The 17554-nt window shown below is 38.0% G+C and overlaps 3 protein-coding genes across 4 annotated transcripts; all 3 read right to left on the reverse strand.

Annotated features, from left to right (window-relative positions):
• Positions 1–5566: 5566 nt before the first annotated feature.
• On the reverse strand, positions 5567–9037 carry LOC107758410 (H-2 class II histocompatibility antigen, E-S beta chain-like). 2 transcript variants are annotated; one of them, XM_016576133.1, is made up of 6 exons: positions 8947–9037; positions 7958–8233; positions 7587–7868; positions 6162–6294; positions 6041–6064; positions 5567–5900 (listed from the first exon to the last, which is right to left on the reverse strand). In XM_016576133.1, the coding sequence occupies exons 1-4, from the start codon at positions 9008–9010 to the stop codon at positions 6164–6166; spliced, it is 753 nt and encodes a 250-aa protein (XP_016431619.1). In that variant the 5' UTR covers positions 9011–9037; the 3' UTR covers positions 5567–5900; positions 6041–6064; positions 6162–6163. The 2 variants fall into 2 exon arrangements, with proteins under 2 accessions (XP_016431619.1, XP_016431618.1); XM_016576132.1 differs by having other exon boundaries at positions 6041–6069.
• Positions 9038–11465: 2428 nt separating this feature from the next.
• Positions 11466–13524, reverse strand: LOC107758411 (RLA class II histocompatibility antigen, DP alpha-1 chain-like). The gene is made up of 4 exons (XM_016576134.1): positions 13441–13524; positions 12576–12821; positions 12101–12385; positions 11466–11968 (listed from the first exon to the last, which is right to left on the reverse strand). Exons 1-4 carry the CDS (start codon positions 13496–13498, stop codon positions 11787–11789), a joined length of 771 nt encoding a protein of 256 aa, XP_016431620.1. The 5' UTR covers positions 13499–13524; the 3' UTR covers positions 11466–11786.
• Positions 13525–14737: 1213 nt separating this feature from the next.
• On the reverse strand, positions 14738–16529 carry LOC107758408 (HLA class II histocompatibility antigen, DP alpha 1 chain-like). The gene is made up of 5 exons (XM_016576131.1): positions 16453–16529; positions 15588–15833; positions 15113–15397; positions 14935–14980; positions 14738–14756 (listed from the first exon to the last, which is right to left on the reverse strand). The coding sequence occupies exons 1-5, from the start codon at positions 16508–16510 to the stop codon at positions 14738–14740; spliced, it is 654 nt and encodes a 217-aa protein (XP_016431617.1). The 5' UTR covers positions 16511–16529.
• Between the last annotated feature and the right edge of the window lie 1025 nt (positions 16530–17554).

Genomic DNA, 17554 nt, shown 5'->3' on the forward strand with positions numbered 1-17554 from the left:
TGTTCTTTATTTACATGCTGGAATTATCTCCATTCCTCAATGTTGATCACAATAAAGTTGCATGTGAAAATTGAAACTACTGATTCCTGATTGCTGCTTTGAAGCCATTTGTATTGTATAAAGTACAAGTACTTGACAATGTGGGGGCAATGTTATTTACGTGAAATGTATATATTTTTATTAATATTTTGTGCAATACTTAAATTAATATTATTTTTAGATTTTTAATGTTAGCCATTCTTTTATTTCAAGTGTTTTTTTGTTTTTTGTTTGTTTTTTTACTGCAGTTTACTATTTTAATTTACTTTGTTACATTTTCTTCGTTTTCAGCTATTGTGAAGTCATTAGTATTAATAAAAAAAATAAATAAATTGCAATATAAAAAGGTGCAGCCTCATGTAACTTTATGAAGTGCCAGAGGACTGCTAAGTGCTGAAATTTTTAGTTATTAATTCACATATAATGTTGTTTGGAATGATAACATTTCTAACCACTAGATGTCATCAGCAGCATCTTTACTGATGCTATGACAAACAAGCAAGTTTAATATTAATGATAAAATATTACATGGTGCACTGTAAAATATACGATCAGTCAACATGTTTTATCCATTACTTTAACTCATAATTTATCAATTTCACTACATTTTAAGTTATATGAGATTCAACTAGACAACATTGTTAAAACACTTATTTATTTATTTTTTCCAATTATAATTATCTGCATGCATTCTGGTTTGGGTGGTTGAACAGTTTGCAGCTTTGTCTGGTTATAACAGTGATGTCTCAAAAAGTCATTATCAGTCTTACAAGCCCAGATCCTAAGTTCCTAGTAAGAGTAAAACAAACAAATTAAACGGAGCATAAGTGTCTAAAAGAGTTACTATTTGACAGCATTGTATATTGTACCTTAAGGCAAGACACTACAGGCAAAAACAGGCTTTTCATGAAGCATTGTTTCAGACTAGTGGAAAGAAAACATCTAAAATACACACACTGTAAAAAAATAAAACTGTCAAAATGCTACAATAAAAACCTATTCATTGGTTACGGTAAGCTCCCTTACTATATTGAAAAACGGTAATGGACATTTCATGTAATTTTACGGTTAAATACAGTTTTTGGTGAAAAAGAACATTTAATTTACAGTGGGAAAAAAACCCTGTAAATTGACATTCCCAGAATTCCCTGCGTTACATTTCACATTTGATGATTTTTCATTGAAATAACCGTTTCAGTTATGTTCATTAGGGTTGTATGTTGCATATAATGTTGTTAAATGCATGTTTATTGCATTATTTTAGTTTCATGTGTTTTCATGATGGTGCTTAATATTTGTGTGAATGACATTGTGCACCTTATATACGAATATTTTTTTTCTCAGCTTATGGAAAAGCTGCTTGTGATGAGCTTTGGTTACTTTCTCATCACCACGTGTTTTTGGTGATTATCAGTGTAGTACAAAGGTGCAAAACAGATTTCAGAACTTCAGGAGGTTGGTAAATTAACATTATATCAGTTAATGAAATTTTTTTTTTTTAATGTAAATTTAAGTTAAATCTGTAAAACCTCAAATGTTGCTACCATTTTTTTATGGTAAAATTCTGGCTACCACAGCTGCCATTTTTTTTACTGTAAATTTTACAGATTATTATTAATACATTTTTATATTTACAGTGCATTTAACTGTTTATTTTATTGCACTTTATTTGTGTCTGTAGATTTCTATTTCAATACACATCTTGAAAGGCTGTGAGTTTGTTTCTCTACTTCAGCAGCACTTACATACACCAAACTTTACAGCTTTATTTTCATCTGTTTTCTGAAGGGTTTTGCAGGAGTTCATTTACACGGATTTTATTCCTAAAAACAGGGTGAATTTTTATTTCTTTCCTGTAGACAGTATTTTCTGATATATGAAGTGTATATAAATAGATATTTAAAATCCCCTCTGTAAAAACCTCTCGCTCTAATATGTCAGAAAAAAGTATTTCAAACCTGATTTTATCCAGCGTTTAGATTTGTGAAAATTATACAAATTAGTGCATAATTAGACAATGCCTAATGTAACCCTTTTCTTAACCCTGGGGGTTCATTGAAATGTTTCTTAAGCAAGAAGCCTAGGTTCCTGGCGGTTGAATGGTGAATTTGGTCGGTGTTTTTCTCCTCTAATTTAAAACAATTGTAGATGAACTTTGTTCCCTTGTACAAATAAATCACTCAACATTTAGTGTGAAGCTGAACTATGTGAAACAATTCTTATTTATATTTTCCCAGAAATTTTGTAACTTTGTTGAACGAATTTACTATAAAAAAACAAAACAATGAAATACTGGACTGAGTTTGAGATTGTTTATTTTTATATTTTTTTTATATATATTTTTTAAGTCATTCTATTAGTGTAAAAAATTTACTCAATGTAAATGTATGAAGAATAGAGAATTACACAGATAAACTTTTACCCAAAGGTATGCAGATCAGTGGTTTTCAGAAAATAAAAGATGTATACCACCTTCTGAGTCTCAGAATTGTTCTTTGTCTCTGGTACTAAGCTTCTTAACCTTGTTTTCCTAACTTTTAACCCCAAATCAACACATGAGAAGAGAATTCAAAACCTTGCTAAAGTTGCACACTTCAGAAGCAAGTAAGAAATACCAAAACCACAACAAGAATTCAGATTACACACTTGTAAGAAAGAAAAAAAAAATGTGATTCACAATTTATAAGGTCTCTTTTAGTCCCGTATGCACATTTGATATGAATCGGTAACACGGTCACAAAGGTACGCGTACTTTAACGTTGGGGCCCAGTTCGTTGGTGCCCATGCACAGCTGACGAGTTCAGAATAATCGCTCACAGTCAATAAGTCTCAAAAAGGAATTCACTTACGTCCATTCGACTATAATGAGGCAATGTTGAAATCACTCACGGCTCAAACTCACTGTTTCCAATCTTGAACGGTCCCTGGCACACGACGAGTCAAGTCCCCTCATGAAACAGGGTGCATCCCATCCAGAACGGATTCAGCACAAGTCCACCACGAACTGCTTCGATGCAGTCACTCTTCACGAAGGTGAATATCTCTAGCCGCGAGGCCGAATGTCTCAGGCGTTGGTAGGGTTGCCAACTTCATAAAAGGAAAATATGGGACAATCGCATATATACAGTGGGTACGGAAAGTATTCAGACCCCCTTGAATTTTTCACTCTTTGTTATATTGCAGCCATTTGCTAAAATCATTTAAGTTAATTTTTTTTTGAAAAATTTAAGGGGGTCTGAATACTTTCCGTACCCACTGTATATAAATGCGTATTTTTCAATTAAAGATGACTTATAGATTTACTATGGGCTGCTTTTGGTGCTTGACACTTTTTATTGGTCATTAGGTCCAAAGTTAAGAATAAGCTATTTAAATGTAAAATGTTTTTCTCTACAACTTTACAATAGACTTGCCTTATTGATAACGTCTCGGATTGATTGTATGTTTTCTTGCACGGCTGGATTTTGGACTCTATTAAAAATAATAACATGGTTTGTATTTGCCAAAACTGATTTACTGAAGTCAAAACACGGACGGAATTGGCGTTAGCGCGAGCGCCGTTTGCTGTGAGGCGAGAGGATTCCTCGAACAGTTATGCTCATGATTTCTGATTTACTTAAAGGGGTCATATGATGTGCTAAAAAGAACATTATTTTGTGTATTTGGTGTAATACAATATGTTTATGCGGTTTAAGGTTAAAAAAAAACATTATTTTCCACATACTGTACATTATTGTTTCTCCTCTATGCCCCGCCTTTCTGAAACACGTCGATTTTTACAAAGCTCATCGGTCTGAAAAGTGAGGTGTGCTCTGATTGGCCAGCTATCCAGTGCGTTGTGATTGGGCGAATACCTCAAGCATTCAGCTCATATAGGTTTTGTGGAGGTCCAGATCAATCTAACACAAGAGATGCTGTCTCAATTCGTCTTCACATTAATGCCATCATTTTCATCATTCAGACGCCCATGAAACAGAGGCAGGATTTATCGCACAAACCAATCATATCCAATCATAGCGTGATGGCGGCATGCCTAAGCCCACTGCACGCTTTAGGGTCTCTGTTAAAAGTCAATGGGCTCAGGGGAGACAAGCCTCCGCCATAACTTTACCTGCTGGTGTCGCTGTTGGACAGTGGTACTTGATAAAAATGAGTGACTTCTATATGTTTTAATGTCATATTTTGTAATATTTGCATTGTTTTATTTTTACAATATCGACAATTTTCTCATCCAGTTTTTGTTGAGGAGGCACTGCCTCCCTTGCCTACTCGGAGGAAACGCCCCTGATCACCAGGTAATTATTGCCTACTCTTTTATGAATACTAAGGATTCGGACATACTTATTTGTTCGCATACTATTTAGTTGGAAGTATGCGGTTTCGCCTCAAAAAAATCAAAACGGCTTGTTCTATGAGACTGATGAGGATTAATGAGGGTTAAAAAAGATTTTTATCATTAAAGGGTGGTTGCATACACACACTGCTGATACACATTTATGTCCAAACACCATGTAAAAGGGAATTATGGATAATAGGTTCTCTTTAGACCTACCCATGCCACTAAACCCTACTTAAACTTATCTGTATTCCACCACAATAGTAGCACAAATGTTTTGCAACACAAAATGGACACACTAACTACTATGTACTTGCATCCAAAAAAATTAATGACACCTACTTGTAGTTAATGCAGGTTACATGTCCCACTAGAGACAGTAATATACTGGACCATTCTTACACCACAATAAAGGATGCATATCACTCCATTCCACGGGCAGCTTTAGGACTCTCTGATCACTGTTTGGTTCATCTTATACCGACCTACAGGCAGAAACTGAAATCAGCTAAACCTGTATTAAGGACTGTAAAAAGATGGTATAATGAAGCAGAGCGGGATTTACAAGACTGCTTCGAGCTCACAGAGACTGTAACATCCTATATCAGTTTCTGTGAAGATATGTGCATTCCTACCAGGACTCATTTAACTTACAACAATGACAAACTGTGGATGGTGCAGTCAACATGGGACTGCATTATGTTCTGCAACATCTAGACAAACCAGGGACTTATGTGAGGATCCTGTTTGTGGACTTCAGCTCGGCTTTTAACACTATCATCCCAAACCTCCTCCTGCCCAAACTAACTCAGCTCTCCGTGCCCACCTCCGTCTGTCAGTGGATCAACAGCTTCCTGACAGACAGGCAGCAGCTAGTAAAGCTGGGAAAATACACATCCAGCACCCGTATAACCAGCACTGGCGCCCCCCAGGGTTGTGTTCTCTCACCACTGCTCTTCTCCCTGTACACCAATGATTGCACATCTAAAGACCCCTCTGTCAAGTTCCTGAAGTTTGCAGACGTAACTAAACTGTTCACACAGCTACAAAAATTATATTGTATTTTTATAGCTGTGTGAACAGTTTAATAAATTCCATTTTCTGCACTGTGTGTAACTGCTGATGTGAATTCCCAGAGCAAACAAACTTGAGCAGAAAGTGGAGAAAGAAGAAGAAAGAGAAGAGGTGGTGGAGCAGGAAGAAGGTGTGAAATGAGAGGAGGATGCATGGTGCGGGAAGAAGAGAAAGAGTGTAAGATGTAGAAGAGATGGTCGATGGAGGGATCTGACAGTGGAAAGAGCAAGAGCAGAAACTGTAAGACGACATGATCCGAGTTCCTCAAACATTCACATTATTTACTGCCAATATTGCCTGAAGATGCTGAAATATTAGCCAGAGACATGTCTCAGATACAATGCTATAATCTTCTTTTTTATTTTGAAGCATCAGTTGAAGAGTTGGACAGTGTGTGATGGTCGTGTTTGTGCTTCTCCATGATGAGGCTCCTTCCAGTCAGTATGAGGACCTGCCATTTGAGTGATTAATATTCATGTTACCGAGGCTGATGGTTCAGCATTTCATTATATGAGATCAGTAGAGATAATGTTTGATCGCACAGAAATGCTAAGGTGTTATCCGAATAATTGAGTAAAATGTAAAACTTACCATCACTTGACGTGGTACTGGGAACTTCTCTATCAGAATAAAAAGAGTGATTAAATGAAAAGTGCTATGATATTTATAGTTCTATAACTGAACTAGATTTATATCAGTGGCTTGCTCTCACCTCTACAGTCCTGATGTTTTTATCTTGAAGTAAATGTATCCAGCAGCGGCTATGATGATTCCCAGCAGCAGTGCAGCAGATTCAATAGTGAATAATAGTTGAATATCCCACTCAAACTCAGGGGTCGGTGGGGCTGTGAAGGACAGACATCGCTCTATTAACACAATGCACCACTAGCCGTGGATTATCCCGCTTATACCATGGTCCATCTACCAGCACCGACAGCTTAAAGCTGTTACTGATGTTTACAGTGCAATATTTGACTGGAAGGGTAAAAGTGGATATTTTTGTCAGTTTCAGCTCATTAGATGTAGCGTTCTGCCTGCTTTAAATCAGAACTTGAGAGAAAGTAGTGCATAAAATTACATCATTTGAATAAATGAATTCAAGTCACAGGGCAGCGATGAAAAGTTTCTGTGCTCCTTAATGTTTCTGTGTGTGCGGCGTGATCTCTGATCTCTCTCTGTGTGTGTGTACGTGCTTCGATAAACCGCATATTAATATAAAACGGTGGTTAAACAGACTTAAACAGTTTTATTGCACACCTTCCAGCTAGTTTGACCACCTGGCTATTGCTCTGTTGCAGGACAGCAGACGTGATTTTGCGAGACAATGCGGGACACGAGGGAGAGATAACATTACTATTATTGTACACTATACTATACTATACATACATGTATATGTACTATACATATTGTATATGTATACTATTAATGTAAATTAACGATGATCTTATATTACATGTCTTTTTGCATTGATGTTAACATGCTTTAAATCGCTAATCGACTTTATGAAAAGTTAATGACGGCGCTGTGAACAGACGTCGTGAATGTACGTCACTCAGTTTGTCCGTTTCTATGGTACAAAACTAATTTTAACAGCACAGACCTTTTCAATCTAAATATAAAGAGAAACTAATAAAATCTAATCCTTAAAAAGCACATTTCCATATAAACACATAAATTCCGTTAAAAAGACAAAATGATTAAATGCGAATTAATTCTCATTCATTACGTGTGTCTGTGCATTTGGGTTTTTTTCGGTGTTTTCCCGCTCTGGCTAGATCATGCACGCAGACGGCTGCGCTGTGCAACTTCTAACGAAGCGCTGTTAAATATAGGTGAAACTACGCTGCAAAAAGAATAAATAAAAAGCTTTCTTAAAAAGGCAAAAGAACCCATGCACGTTTTCTTAAAATGACAATTAAAAACCAACAGACTGATGAAAATGCGGGACATTTTCTCAATATGCACGGTACAACGTAAAGCAGGACGTTGCTACTTCAGCCAATCAGAATCAAGTATTCAGACCACGGTGTAACTGTAAAATATAGAAGGTTGAAGTGTGACAACTGGACAGTTTACGTATCTCCTCTTGTTGTGTAACTGATGCTATATTAGTGTAAAGGCAGGCGTTGTGTCTTACTCCAGTCGTAGATCATGGGTCTGGTGAAGCTGGCGTGCTCCACCACGCAGGAGACCTTCTCTGCAGATTTGGGAGTGTATTCTAGCACGGTGTGAATCTGGTAGTACCAGTCTCCGTTGGGCAGCTCCTCAGTGGAGGTCACGTCAGAAGTCACCGGCACCCCGTCCTTCAGCCAGTACACTTTGATTGGTTGAGGGTAGAAGTCATACGCGCTGCACTTCACCAGAGCTGGATGTGTGCCGTCTCCAGGCATCACTGAACTGAGCTTCACTGTCGGCCGCTCTGAAACAGCCACATCCCAAATCACTTCCTACTCTATGTATTGTAATCACAGACTATATAAATGTGCATTATCAAAGAAGAGTTTTGACCTTTTTTCCTATGGATAGCTGCTTCATAAGCTTCAGCATTAGGCTTGCAGTACGTGTCAACCTTAGCCCTGGTTTGCTGTAAGAATGCCGTATCGTTGTTCCACATTTCTGCGGTTTTTATTCCGAGATCCGAAAACCCCTCAAACATCCCCACCGTGCTGTTGAACTTAATGACTGGATATTTATTGAAGTAAAGGCCTTCAATGAACTCCATGTCACTGAGATCAGGAGAGCTGTAGATGCACTGCGTCCATGTGTGGAAATAATATCCATTCGCTGAAAAATAACATCTGTGTGAGCTTATTTCAACAATAAAAAACAGAAGCACAGAGCACATCTATTACATCACCTCATATGTGAGCCTGCAGCACAAAAGCAGTGTTAAGTCGCTGGGGTATATTTGTAGCAATAGCCAAAAATACATTGTATGGGTCAAAATTATAAATTTTTCTTTTAAGCCAAAAATCATTAGGATATTAAGTAAAGATCATGTTCCATGAAGATATTTTGTAAATGTCCTACCGTAAATATATCAAAACTTAATGTTTGATTAGTAATATGCATTGCTAAAAACTTCATTTGGACAACTTTAAAGATGTTCCATGAAGATATTTTGTAAATTTCCTACCGTAAATATATCAAAACTTAATTTTTGATTAGTAATATGCATTGCTAAGAACTTCATTTGGACAACTTTAAAGGTGATTTTCTCAATATTTAGATTTTTTTGCACCCTCAGATTCCAGATTTTGCCAAATATTGTCCGATCCTAATAAACCATACATCAATGGAAAGCTTATTTATTCAGCTTTCAGATGATGCATGCATCTCAATTTCGAAAAATGGACCCTTATGACTGGTTTTGTCGTCCAGGGTCACATATTCATATTGTTAAAGTATCTATATAGACAGTACCTACTTTACTATGTTAGATGGTCCACTACCAGAGAACCATCATAACTAACAGTGTTTAAGAAAATTTCTCTCACCTGCTCCAGTGCATACAGACAGCGTTAGAATGTGTTGAAAATTCAAGAGCTTTAACAGTGTCATTTTCCCTCTCTCTCTCACTCTCTCTCATTCACAACTGAGAGCAGCAGATCCACTGTTCATGCTAGTGAGGAATACAGACAGCGTTAGAATATGTTGAAAATTCAAGAGCTTTAACAGTGTCATTTTCCCTCTCTCTCACTCTCTCTCATTCACAACTGAGAGCAGCAGATCCACTGTTCATGCTAGTGAGGTCAGAGTCTAAAACGGCCGTCCAATCAGCCGCTCCTTCACACATGTGTCAAGTGTTGCTACACAATATCCTGCTTACTTTTAAAATCACAGCTCAAAATACAGGCTACATTCCAGTGACACATTAAACACAATGACCCTTAAAATTACATTCCTAGAGAACACAAACTATTAACAGCGTTCTCAATTATTTATCGTACATGCAGCAATGTAACATGCTTACAGTTAACCCTAACCCTTACTTGTCCAGTCAATGTAATACACATCCACTGAGGCGAGCTTGAAGAACCCATGTGCAGCTTTATTAAACAAAAACCTGAACACATGCAAAACCATAACAAAGACTAGACCTGGGGGGCGTTAATTAGTGTCCATGAAAACCCAGGGTAACTATGGAAACAAACAAGTGTAACAGTTACAACATAAAAGACATGATCGTACAAACATGAAACAAGACCCAAAACCAACTGTGACGATCAGAAAGGACTGTAATGTCTAATCATCCTGATTATTTATCAGAAATAACTGACAAACTTACCACAAGCAGACCAAACTTATTTTGCTTTATTTTATATTTACATCAATAACAAGACAATTTGATGAAAACTGTATGGTAAATCGCTATATGGCCAGAATCGTATTTATTTGAAAGAATCCTGATGTTTCAACAGGCATTATGAAAGTTAGTCCCATTTTTAGTTTGATGGGAACAGAACTGGAACTGATGTTGACTCTGTGTGGTTTCATTGTGTCTTGGTTTTGTTTGCCCTGATCCCCTTTTGCTCATTAGTTCCTATAGTTTCTGATGGATCACATCCCAGTTTCTGTTCCAGGTGTTTACCTCACACTGTTTATAAGCCCTTAGTTTCTCTGTTTTGTTGGCCATCGTGTTTCTGTATCAGGACCTTTTTATTAATTTCTTCTCCATATGTCTATTTCAAAAGAACAATTATAAATACAAACACATGCATGTATATGTTTAAGAAAAATAGGTAATGTTTATATATTAAATATATATTTATATTAATATAATTTATATTATATATATAAATATATGTATTCATACATGTAAATATTTTCATAATATATACTGAATGTGTGTGTATTTATATATACATAATAAATATACACAGTACACACACATATATTACATAAACTTTTATTTTGGATGCGATTAATCGCGATTAATCGTTTGACAGCACTAATATATAGTGTATATATATATATATGAACATACCTGAATTATTAATGGTAGAGTTTTAAAGATGCACAATGTAAAAATATTTTGTACAAAAATATAACAAAAAACATATATAAAAAATTTATATAATGAGTGCTTCATTACTAAGCAACCATGAGCTGTGGATAAAAGCATTTCCAGCAACGAAAATCTATTGCAGTAGCTAGATTAATTAAAAAAATTGTGATCAGATATTCCTCCATCTGGGCTGAGCTTTAATGTTTCTACGGAAAAGGTGAAGCTGATTGGTTGGTTCTCGTCACATGACCATGCGCTTGCAGCGTTCTGGAAAGTTGAGATGTTTTCATCTCACCGCGGCATTAGCTATGTTTCCATCCAAAGATTCGAATGTAACTTAACGCAAAACTGGAATATCGCATAAAACATTTGCGAATAAAGCGCCGTTTCCATCCAACGAGTCAAAGAGAACAAAACCGTCACTTCCTGATAAACTGGCACTATATATCTCTAAGAAAACTAGGAGAAGCCACTGAATTTAATAATTGTTTTATATGTAATAAATTACTCGCGCCTCAGAGCGAGCAGACGTAACACAATAAATGCGGTCATTGCGTTCCCAAACAGCAGCATCCGCCTCTAAAAGCAGTCGTGTGAGACAGTAATTATACAGAAATACTTTGCTCAGGCGTTTCAGAACGACCAGAACAACATATAGCTGCTGTGAACGAGATCCGTCCGCTGCTAGTCACGTTATCCCGTCTCATAGCGCAAAGTCACATGACTTTTTCAATGCGCATGGTGGAATTTATTCGGTAAATGTGTTTCCATCGTAGTTTTCTTATCGGATAAAATTGTGCGCGTTAGTTTTTTATGCACATTTTTAGAATTTATGCGCATCTTGGCGTTTCCATCCAGCGGTTTTTTTATGCGATATTCCAAAATGCGCATAAAAATAAGTGGATGGAAACAGCTATTGGTGCGCCTTGAAAAAACGAGTGCGCTCTATTATGAGCGCACTTGCCACGCGTCTACATTTTTAATAACAAACTTGAGAAGACTCATGCATTTTCCTTTATTAACCACTAGGGCAAAAAAAACGTACATAGTGCGCCTAAAGAAACATTTCAGTCCATGACAAAAGCAACTACATGTAGTACGAAAGTAGCAAAAGTGTCTTATTTGATTTAAGTCACTCAAAATCAGCATTGATTATGTTACATTTGCAGTTCGTCAAGTAATCTGAGCAAATAGAGCAAGAAAAGATTTCATGATTTAATCAACTTTCAAGGTTCAACCAGATCTTTGCATTTATGCGTCTATCGATCTTCAACACCAGCATCACTGAAATGACACAAAACACCGTTTAATTGCATTCAGAAAAAGTCTTTATTGGTAGGTCCACTGCATGAAATGTTTTTCTTTTTCTGCCGTGTCTGTGTTGCGAGTTGCAGCTGCTTTAATAAAGAAGAAGATTCCCGTAGCTGCTCCCAGCAGCGCCAGAGTGAACCCTGCTCCACAAAACACCGCCGGACCCAGACGGGGCGAGACAGCAGTCGTCTCTGGGACACCTGTTGAGCATTGTATACACTTGTCAGTGCTGTAATGCTGATGCACTTTGTCACAGAATGACGTATATACGTACATCATTTAACAACTGGGAATAGCACGATTTACTGTCATTTGATTTGAGTGGCACTTACCCCATATTTTGGTCTGCGCTTGGCCCTGGAGGGCTCTGTGGTTCACCGTACAGCTGTAAATGTCCCTCTCTTCAGGAACAATATCCACAGAGGAGAAGATGTGGAAGGTGCCGTCGTTCCTCGGTCGGTACCGACTCAGACTCTCACCTTCCGTCACAACGACATTGTTCTTGGTCCACGAGATGTTGACAGGCGGAGGAAAGAAGCCCGTGACGTGACAGACGAGGGAGTTCTCAACACCCAGCTGAACATCATTCTTCGGATAGATGGACGTCTCGGGGGGGTCTGGGAACACACAAAACTGTGTTGAGCTGAATCTGATCTCATTCAAATAACATATCTAATCTTGTAAGCCAAAGCTCACTCTTAACCAAACTCTCGATGACACCGAATGCATAATATGGAGCTCATTTAAGTTCTATTTCCAAACTGATTGAATTGAATGTTCATCAAATAGTGCAAATTTACATCATACCCATTTCCTCTGGCGGGCTCTTGTAAGCTTTAATGCATACAGCTAGGTTTTGCTTGCATGCTTCTTGTGCCGCGATGCTTGATTCATAAAATCCTGGAAAGCGCAAAGCATCTGCAAAATCTGGTAATGTATTTACTCCCATCTGTTGAATAAAGTCAGCATGCCATATCTCTTCTCCATCTGATCCACACACAGATTCTTTTTCTGTGTCAGAACATCCATTAATTTTGAAATCGTTGTGTAGAACTGAAATGGAACAAACATCAAGAGACAAAAGATAAATTAGAACTATCCAGAGGCCGAGAGAAATAAAGGATGAACGGCATATCGTATGCTTTTCTTACTTAGTATCTTTGTCTTGTTTCTATTCCAAATACCTAAAAATTGTTAAATCAAGAAGCATTTACTAGACAAGTAAAAAAAAAGTTTTTTTTTTTTATTATATTTAATTTTTTTGCTTACCCCATTGGCAGATTTTTTTTCTTGTTTTACGTACTTGATTTTGACACAAATGCTAAGTAAGAAAAGCATTTTTTTTTTTGCAGTGTATAACTATTAAAGGATTTAGGGGGAAAAAAAGCAAACATATTTTTTGTCACTGGTTTAACACACCGGTAGTTTTTAAATGTACAGCTGATCTTAACATCCACTGACCACTTATACTCACCACTTGTAGTCAACTAGTCATCAACTGTTTGAATGACAAGGTGATCAAAATACATCACCAGAAGTAAACGTATCACAGTGTATAAAAAGCTTACTCAAAGCATTAGTGTGCTTCATGAAATCATACATTCTTGTAGAGGCTTTTCACATTAAAAAAAAAATCTGTGGATGTATTTTAATATACAAAGCATGAACTTACATTGAGCATCAGCTGAGAGACAAACAGCGAGGGTAAGAATGGCCAGATGCAGCTCCATCTTTACAGACAACAGTGGAACGAACAGAGAAACAGACTTTGAAGGAGGTGAATGAGAGCGGGCTACTTTCCTAACCCTCCCTGTGAAGTCAGTTCCAGTTTCAGAAGCTCGTCCTCCACTCAGAATTTGGCCCTCGCTGTGACACTGCTGTATCCAGAAATAAAATATGTTTTTCCTGTTTCAGCTCTCAGGCTACAGTCATAAAGACTCCTTTACTCAAAACTGTAGTTTAAGATTTGTGCTCTGGCCCTGTCAGGACCACTATCATCAACGATGACTGGCAGTTGGCATACAGTTTGGCTTGGCGGTATGGTTAATGTTCAATAATTTAATGTACACGTAATTTTAGAATCAGTCTGATTCAAAGGGAAATCAGAAGGCCTAATGCTGGCTGGACGAAGGAGGAGCTGGGGATGGAGGAGATACAAAGCATGAACTTACACTGAGCATCAGCTGAGAGACAAACAGCGAGGGTAAGAATGGCCAGATGCAGCTCCATCTTTACAGACAACAGTGGAACGAACAGAGAAACAGACTTTGAAGGAGGTGAATGAGAGCGGGCTACTTTCCTAACCCTCCCTGTGAAGTCAGTTCCAGTTTCAGAAGCTCGTCCTCCACTCAGAATTTGGCCCTCGCTGTGACACTGCTGTATCCAGAAATAAAATATGTTTTTCCTGTTTCAGCTCTCAGGCTACAGTCATAAAGACTCCTTTACTCAAAACTGTAGTTTAAGATTTGTGCTCTGGCCCTGTCAGGACCACTATCATCAACGATGACTGGCAGTTGGCATACAGTTTGGCTTGGCGGTATGGTTAATGTTCAATTTAATGTACACGTAATTTTAGAATCAGTCTGATTCAAAGGGAAATCAGAAGGCCTAATGCTGGCTGGACGAAGGAGGAGCTGGGGATGGAGGAGTGTAATTAGCACAGCTGTTTTATGATTGGCTGGATTCACCACGTCACAACGATCGCATGTGATTCGTGTTTATTCTGTCAGCTTCTATTCTGCTTCTCTTTTACCACATCTCAGCCTGGTTTGGCAATCTCGGTGTACATTTGAAAGCTCAGATTAAACCCAGGTAAACACAGAGAGCCGTGAAAATGATGGGAGTTAAGCAGCATCCCACACTTCAGGCTCTTTTTGATGAGACAATTATTAGGCGGGCTCAGAAATGTATTTCAGACCCCACTCATGTCCTTCACTCTGAGTACCAATTTCTTCCTTCGGGAAGACGCTTCAGAGTTCCTCAGTTAGTCTGTTTTTTACACAACCATTGAGAAATTTTAACCAAACCATGTTACAGACTTTTCATTAAGACCCTAAAGAATCATATCAACTTGTGGAAAATGGGTATCCGATGACCCCTTTAAAGCATTAAATGGTAAGTTAGCTAGAGGGTAACAATTATTTCTTCTGAAAAAAAAAAAAAAAACACCGCCGGACCCAGACGGGGCGAGACAGCAGTCGTCTCTGGGACACCTGTTGAGCATTGTATACACTTGTCAGTGCTGTAATGCTGATGCACTTTGTCACAGAATGACGTATATACGTACATCATTTAACAACTGGGAATAGCACGATTTACTGTCATTTGATTTGAGTGGCACTTACCCCATATTTTGGTCTGCGCTTGGCCCTGGAGGGCTCTGTGGTTCACCGTACAGCTGTAAATGTCCCTCTCTTCAGGAACAATATCCACAGAGGAGAAGATGTGGAAGGTGCCGTCGTTCCTCGGTCGGTACCGACTCAGACTCTCACCTTCCGTCACAACGACATTGTTCTTGGTCCACGAGATGTTGACAGGCGGAGGAAAGAAGCCCGTGACGTGACAGACGAGGGAGTTCTCAACACCCAGCTGAACATCATTCTTCGGATAGATGGACGTCTCGGGGGGGTCTGGGAACACACAAAACTGTGTTGAGCTGAATCTGATCTCATTCAAATAACATATCTAATCTTGTAAGCCAAAGCTCACTCTTAACCAAACTCTCGATGACACCGAATGCATAATATGGAGCTCATTTAAGTTCTATTTCCAAACTGATTGAATTGAATGTTCATCAAATAGTGCAAATTTACATCATACCCATTTCCTCTGGCGGGCTCTTGTAAGCTTTAATGCATACAGCTAGGTTTTGCTTGCATGCTTCTTGTGCCGCGATGCTTGATTCATAAAATCCTGGAAAGCGCAAAGCATCTGCGAAATCTGGTAATGTATTTACTCCCATCTGTTGAATAAAGTCAGCATGCCATATCTCTTCTCCATCTGATCCACACACAGATTCTTTTTCTGTGTCAGAACATCCATTAATTTTGAAATCGTTGTGTAGAACTGAAATGGAACAAACATCAAGAGACAAAAGATAAATTAGAACTATCCAGAGGCCGAGAGAAATAAAGGATGAACGGCATATCGTATGCTTTTCTTACTTAGTATCTTTGTCTTGTTTCTATTCCAAATACCTAAAAATTGTTAAATCAAGAAGCATTTACTAGACAAGTAAAAAAAAAGTTTTTTTTTTTTATTATATTTAATTTTTTTGCTTACCCCATTGGCAGATTTTTTTTCTTGTTTTACGTACTTGATTTTGACACAAATGCTAAGTAAGAAAAGCATTTTTTTTTTTGCAGTGTATAACTATTAAAGGATTTAGGGGGAAAAAAAGCAAACATATTTTTTGTCACTGGTTTAACACACCGGTAGTTTTTAAATGTACAGCTGATCTTAACATCCACTGACCACTTATACTCACCACTTGTAGTCAACTAGTCATCAACTGTTTGAATGACAAGGTGATCAAAATACATCACCAGAAGTAAACGTATCACAGTGTATAAAAAGCTTACTCAAAGCATTAGTGTGCTTCATGAAATCATACATTCTTGTAGAGGCTTTTCACATAAAAAAAAAAATCTGTGGATGTATTTTAATATACAAAGCATGAACTTACACTGAGCATCAGCTGAGAGACAAACAGCGAGGGTAAGAATGGCCAGATGCAGCTCCATCTTTACAGACAACAGTGGAACGAACAGAGAAACAGACTTTGAAGGAGGTGAATGAGAGCGGGCTACTTTCCTAACCCTCCCTGTGAAGTCAGTTCCAGTTTCAGAAGCTCGTCCTCCACTCAGAATTTGGCCCTCGCTGTGACACTGCTGTATCCAGAAATAAAATATGTTTTTCCTGTTTCAGCTCTCAGGCTACAGTCATAAAGACTCCTTTACTCAAAACTGTAGTTTAAGATTTGTGCTCTGGCCCTGTCAGGACCACTATCATCAACGATGACTGGCAGTTGGCATACAGTTTGGCTTGGCGGTATGGTTAATGTTCAATTTAATGTACACGTAATTTTAGAATCAGTCTGATTCAAAGGGAAATCAGAAGGCCTAATGCTGGCTGGACGAAGGAGGAGCTGGGGATGGAGGAGTGTAATTAGCACAGCTGTTTTATGATTGGCTGGATTCACCACGTCACAACGATCGCATGTGATTCGTGTTTATTCTGTCAGCTTCTATTCTGCTTCTCTTTTACCACATCTCAGCCTGGTTTGGCAATCTCGGTGTACATTTGAAAGCTCAGATTAAACCCAGGTAAACACAGAGAGCCGTGAAAATGATGGGAGTTAAGCAGCATCCCACACTTCAGGCTCTTTTTGATGAGACAATTATTAGGCGGGCTCAGAAATGTATTTCAGACCCCACTCATGTCCTTCACTCTGAGTACCAATTTCTTCCTTCGGGAAGACGCTTCAGAGTTCCTCAGTGTAGGCTTAACCGTTTTAAGAACTCCTTTGTCCCTCTGTCTATTAAAGGGGTCATAGGATGCTACATGCACTTTTACAAGTTGTTTGAACTGAAATATAGTCTGTTTTTTACACAACCATTGAGAAATTTTAACCAAACCATGTTACAGACTTTTCATTAAGACCCTAAAGAATCATATCAACTTGTGGAAAATGGGTATCCGATGACCCCTTTAAAGCATTAAATGGTAAGTTAGCTAGAGGGTAACAATTATTTCTTCTGAAATAAAAAAAAATAATCCCCTTCTGT

Source organism: Sinocyclocheilus rhinocerous, unplaced genomic scaffold, assembly GCF_001515625.1.
Source record: "Sinocyclocheilus rhinocerous isolate Xijiao unplaced genomic scaffold, SAMN03320098_v1.1 scaffold624, whole genome shotgun sequence".
Taxonomy (NCBI): domain Eukaryota; kingdom Metazoa; phylum Chordata; class Actinopteri; order Cypriniformes; family Cyprinidae; genus Sinocyclocheilus; species Sinocyclocheilus rhinocerous.

Excerpts from the sequence above, each read along its gene's own strand:
- LOC107758408 (XM_016576131.1), bottom strand. The coding sequence starts at position 16,510 with ATGGAGCTGCATCTGGCCATTCTTACCCTCGCTGTTTGTCTCTCAGCT. Across the intron at positions 15,834-16,452 it reads TCTCTCAGCTGATGCTCAGT|TTCTACACAACGATTTCAAA; the intron begins GTAAGTTCATGC and ends GTTCCATTTCAG. Across the intron at positions 15,398-15,587 it reads GAGCCCGCCAGAGGAAATGG|ACCCCCCCGAGACGTCCATC; the intron begins GTATGATGTAAA and ends GTGTGTTCCCAG.
- LOC107758411 (XM_016576134.1), bottom strand. The coding sequence starts at position 13,498 with ATGGAGCTGCATCTGGCCATTCTTACCCTCGCTGTTTGTCTCTCAGCT. Across the intron at positions 12,386-12,575 it reads GAGCCCGCCAGAGGAAATGG|ACCCCCCCGAGACGTCCATC; the intron begins GTATGATGTAAA and ends GTGTGTTCCCAG. Across the intron at positions 11,969-12,100 it reads AGCGCAGACCAAAATATGGG|GTGTCCCAGAGACGACTGCT; the intron begins GTAAGTGCCACT and ends AATGCTCAACAG.
- LOC107758410 (XM_016576133.1), bottom strand. The coding sequence starts at position 9,010 with ATGACACTGTTAAAGCTCTTGAATTTTCAACACATTCTAACGCTGTCT. Across the intron at positions 8,234-8,946 it reads GTCTGTATGCACTGGAGCAG|CGAATGGATATTATTTCCAC; the intron begins GTGAGAGAAATT and ends GTTATTTTTCAG. Across the intron at positions 6,295-7,586 it reads ACCCATGATCTACGACTGGA|CCCCACCGACCCCTGAGTTT; the intron begins GTAAGACACAAC and ends TGTCCTTCACAG.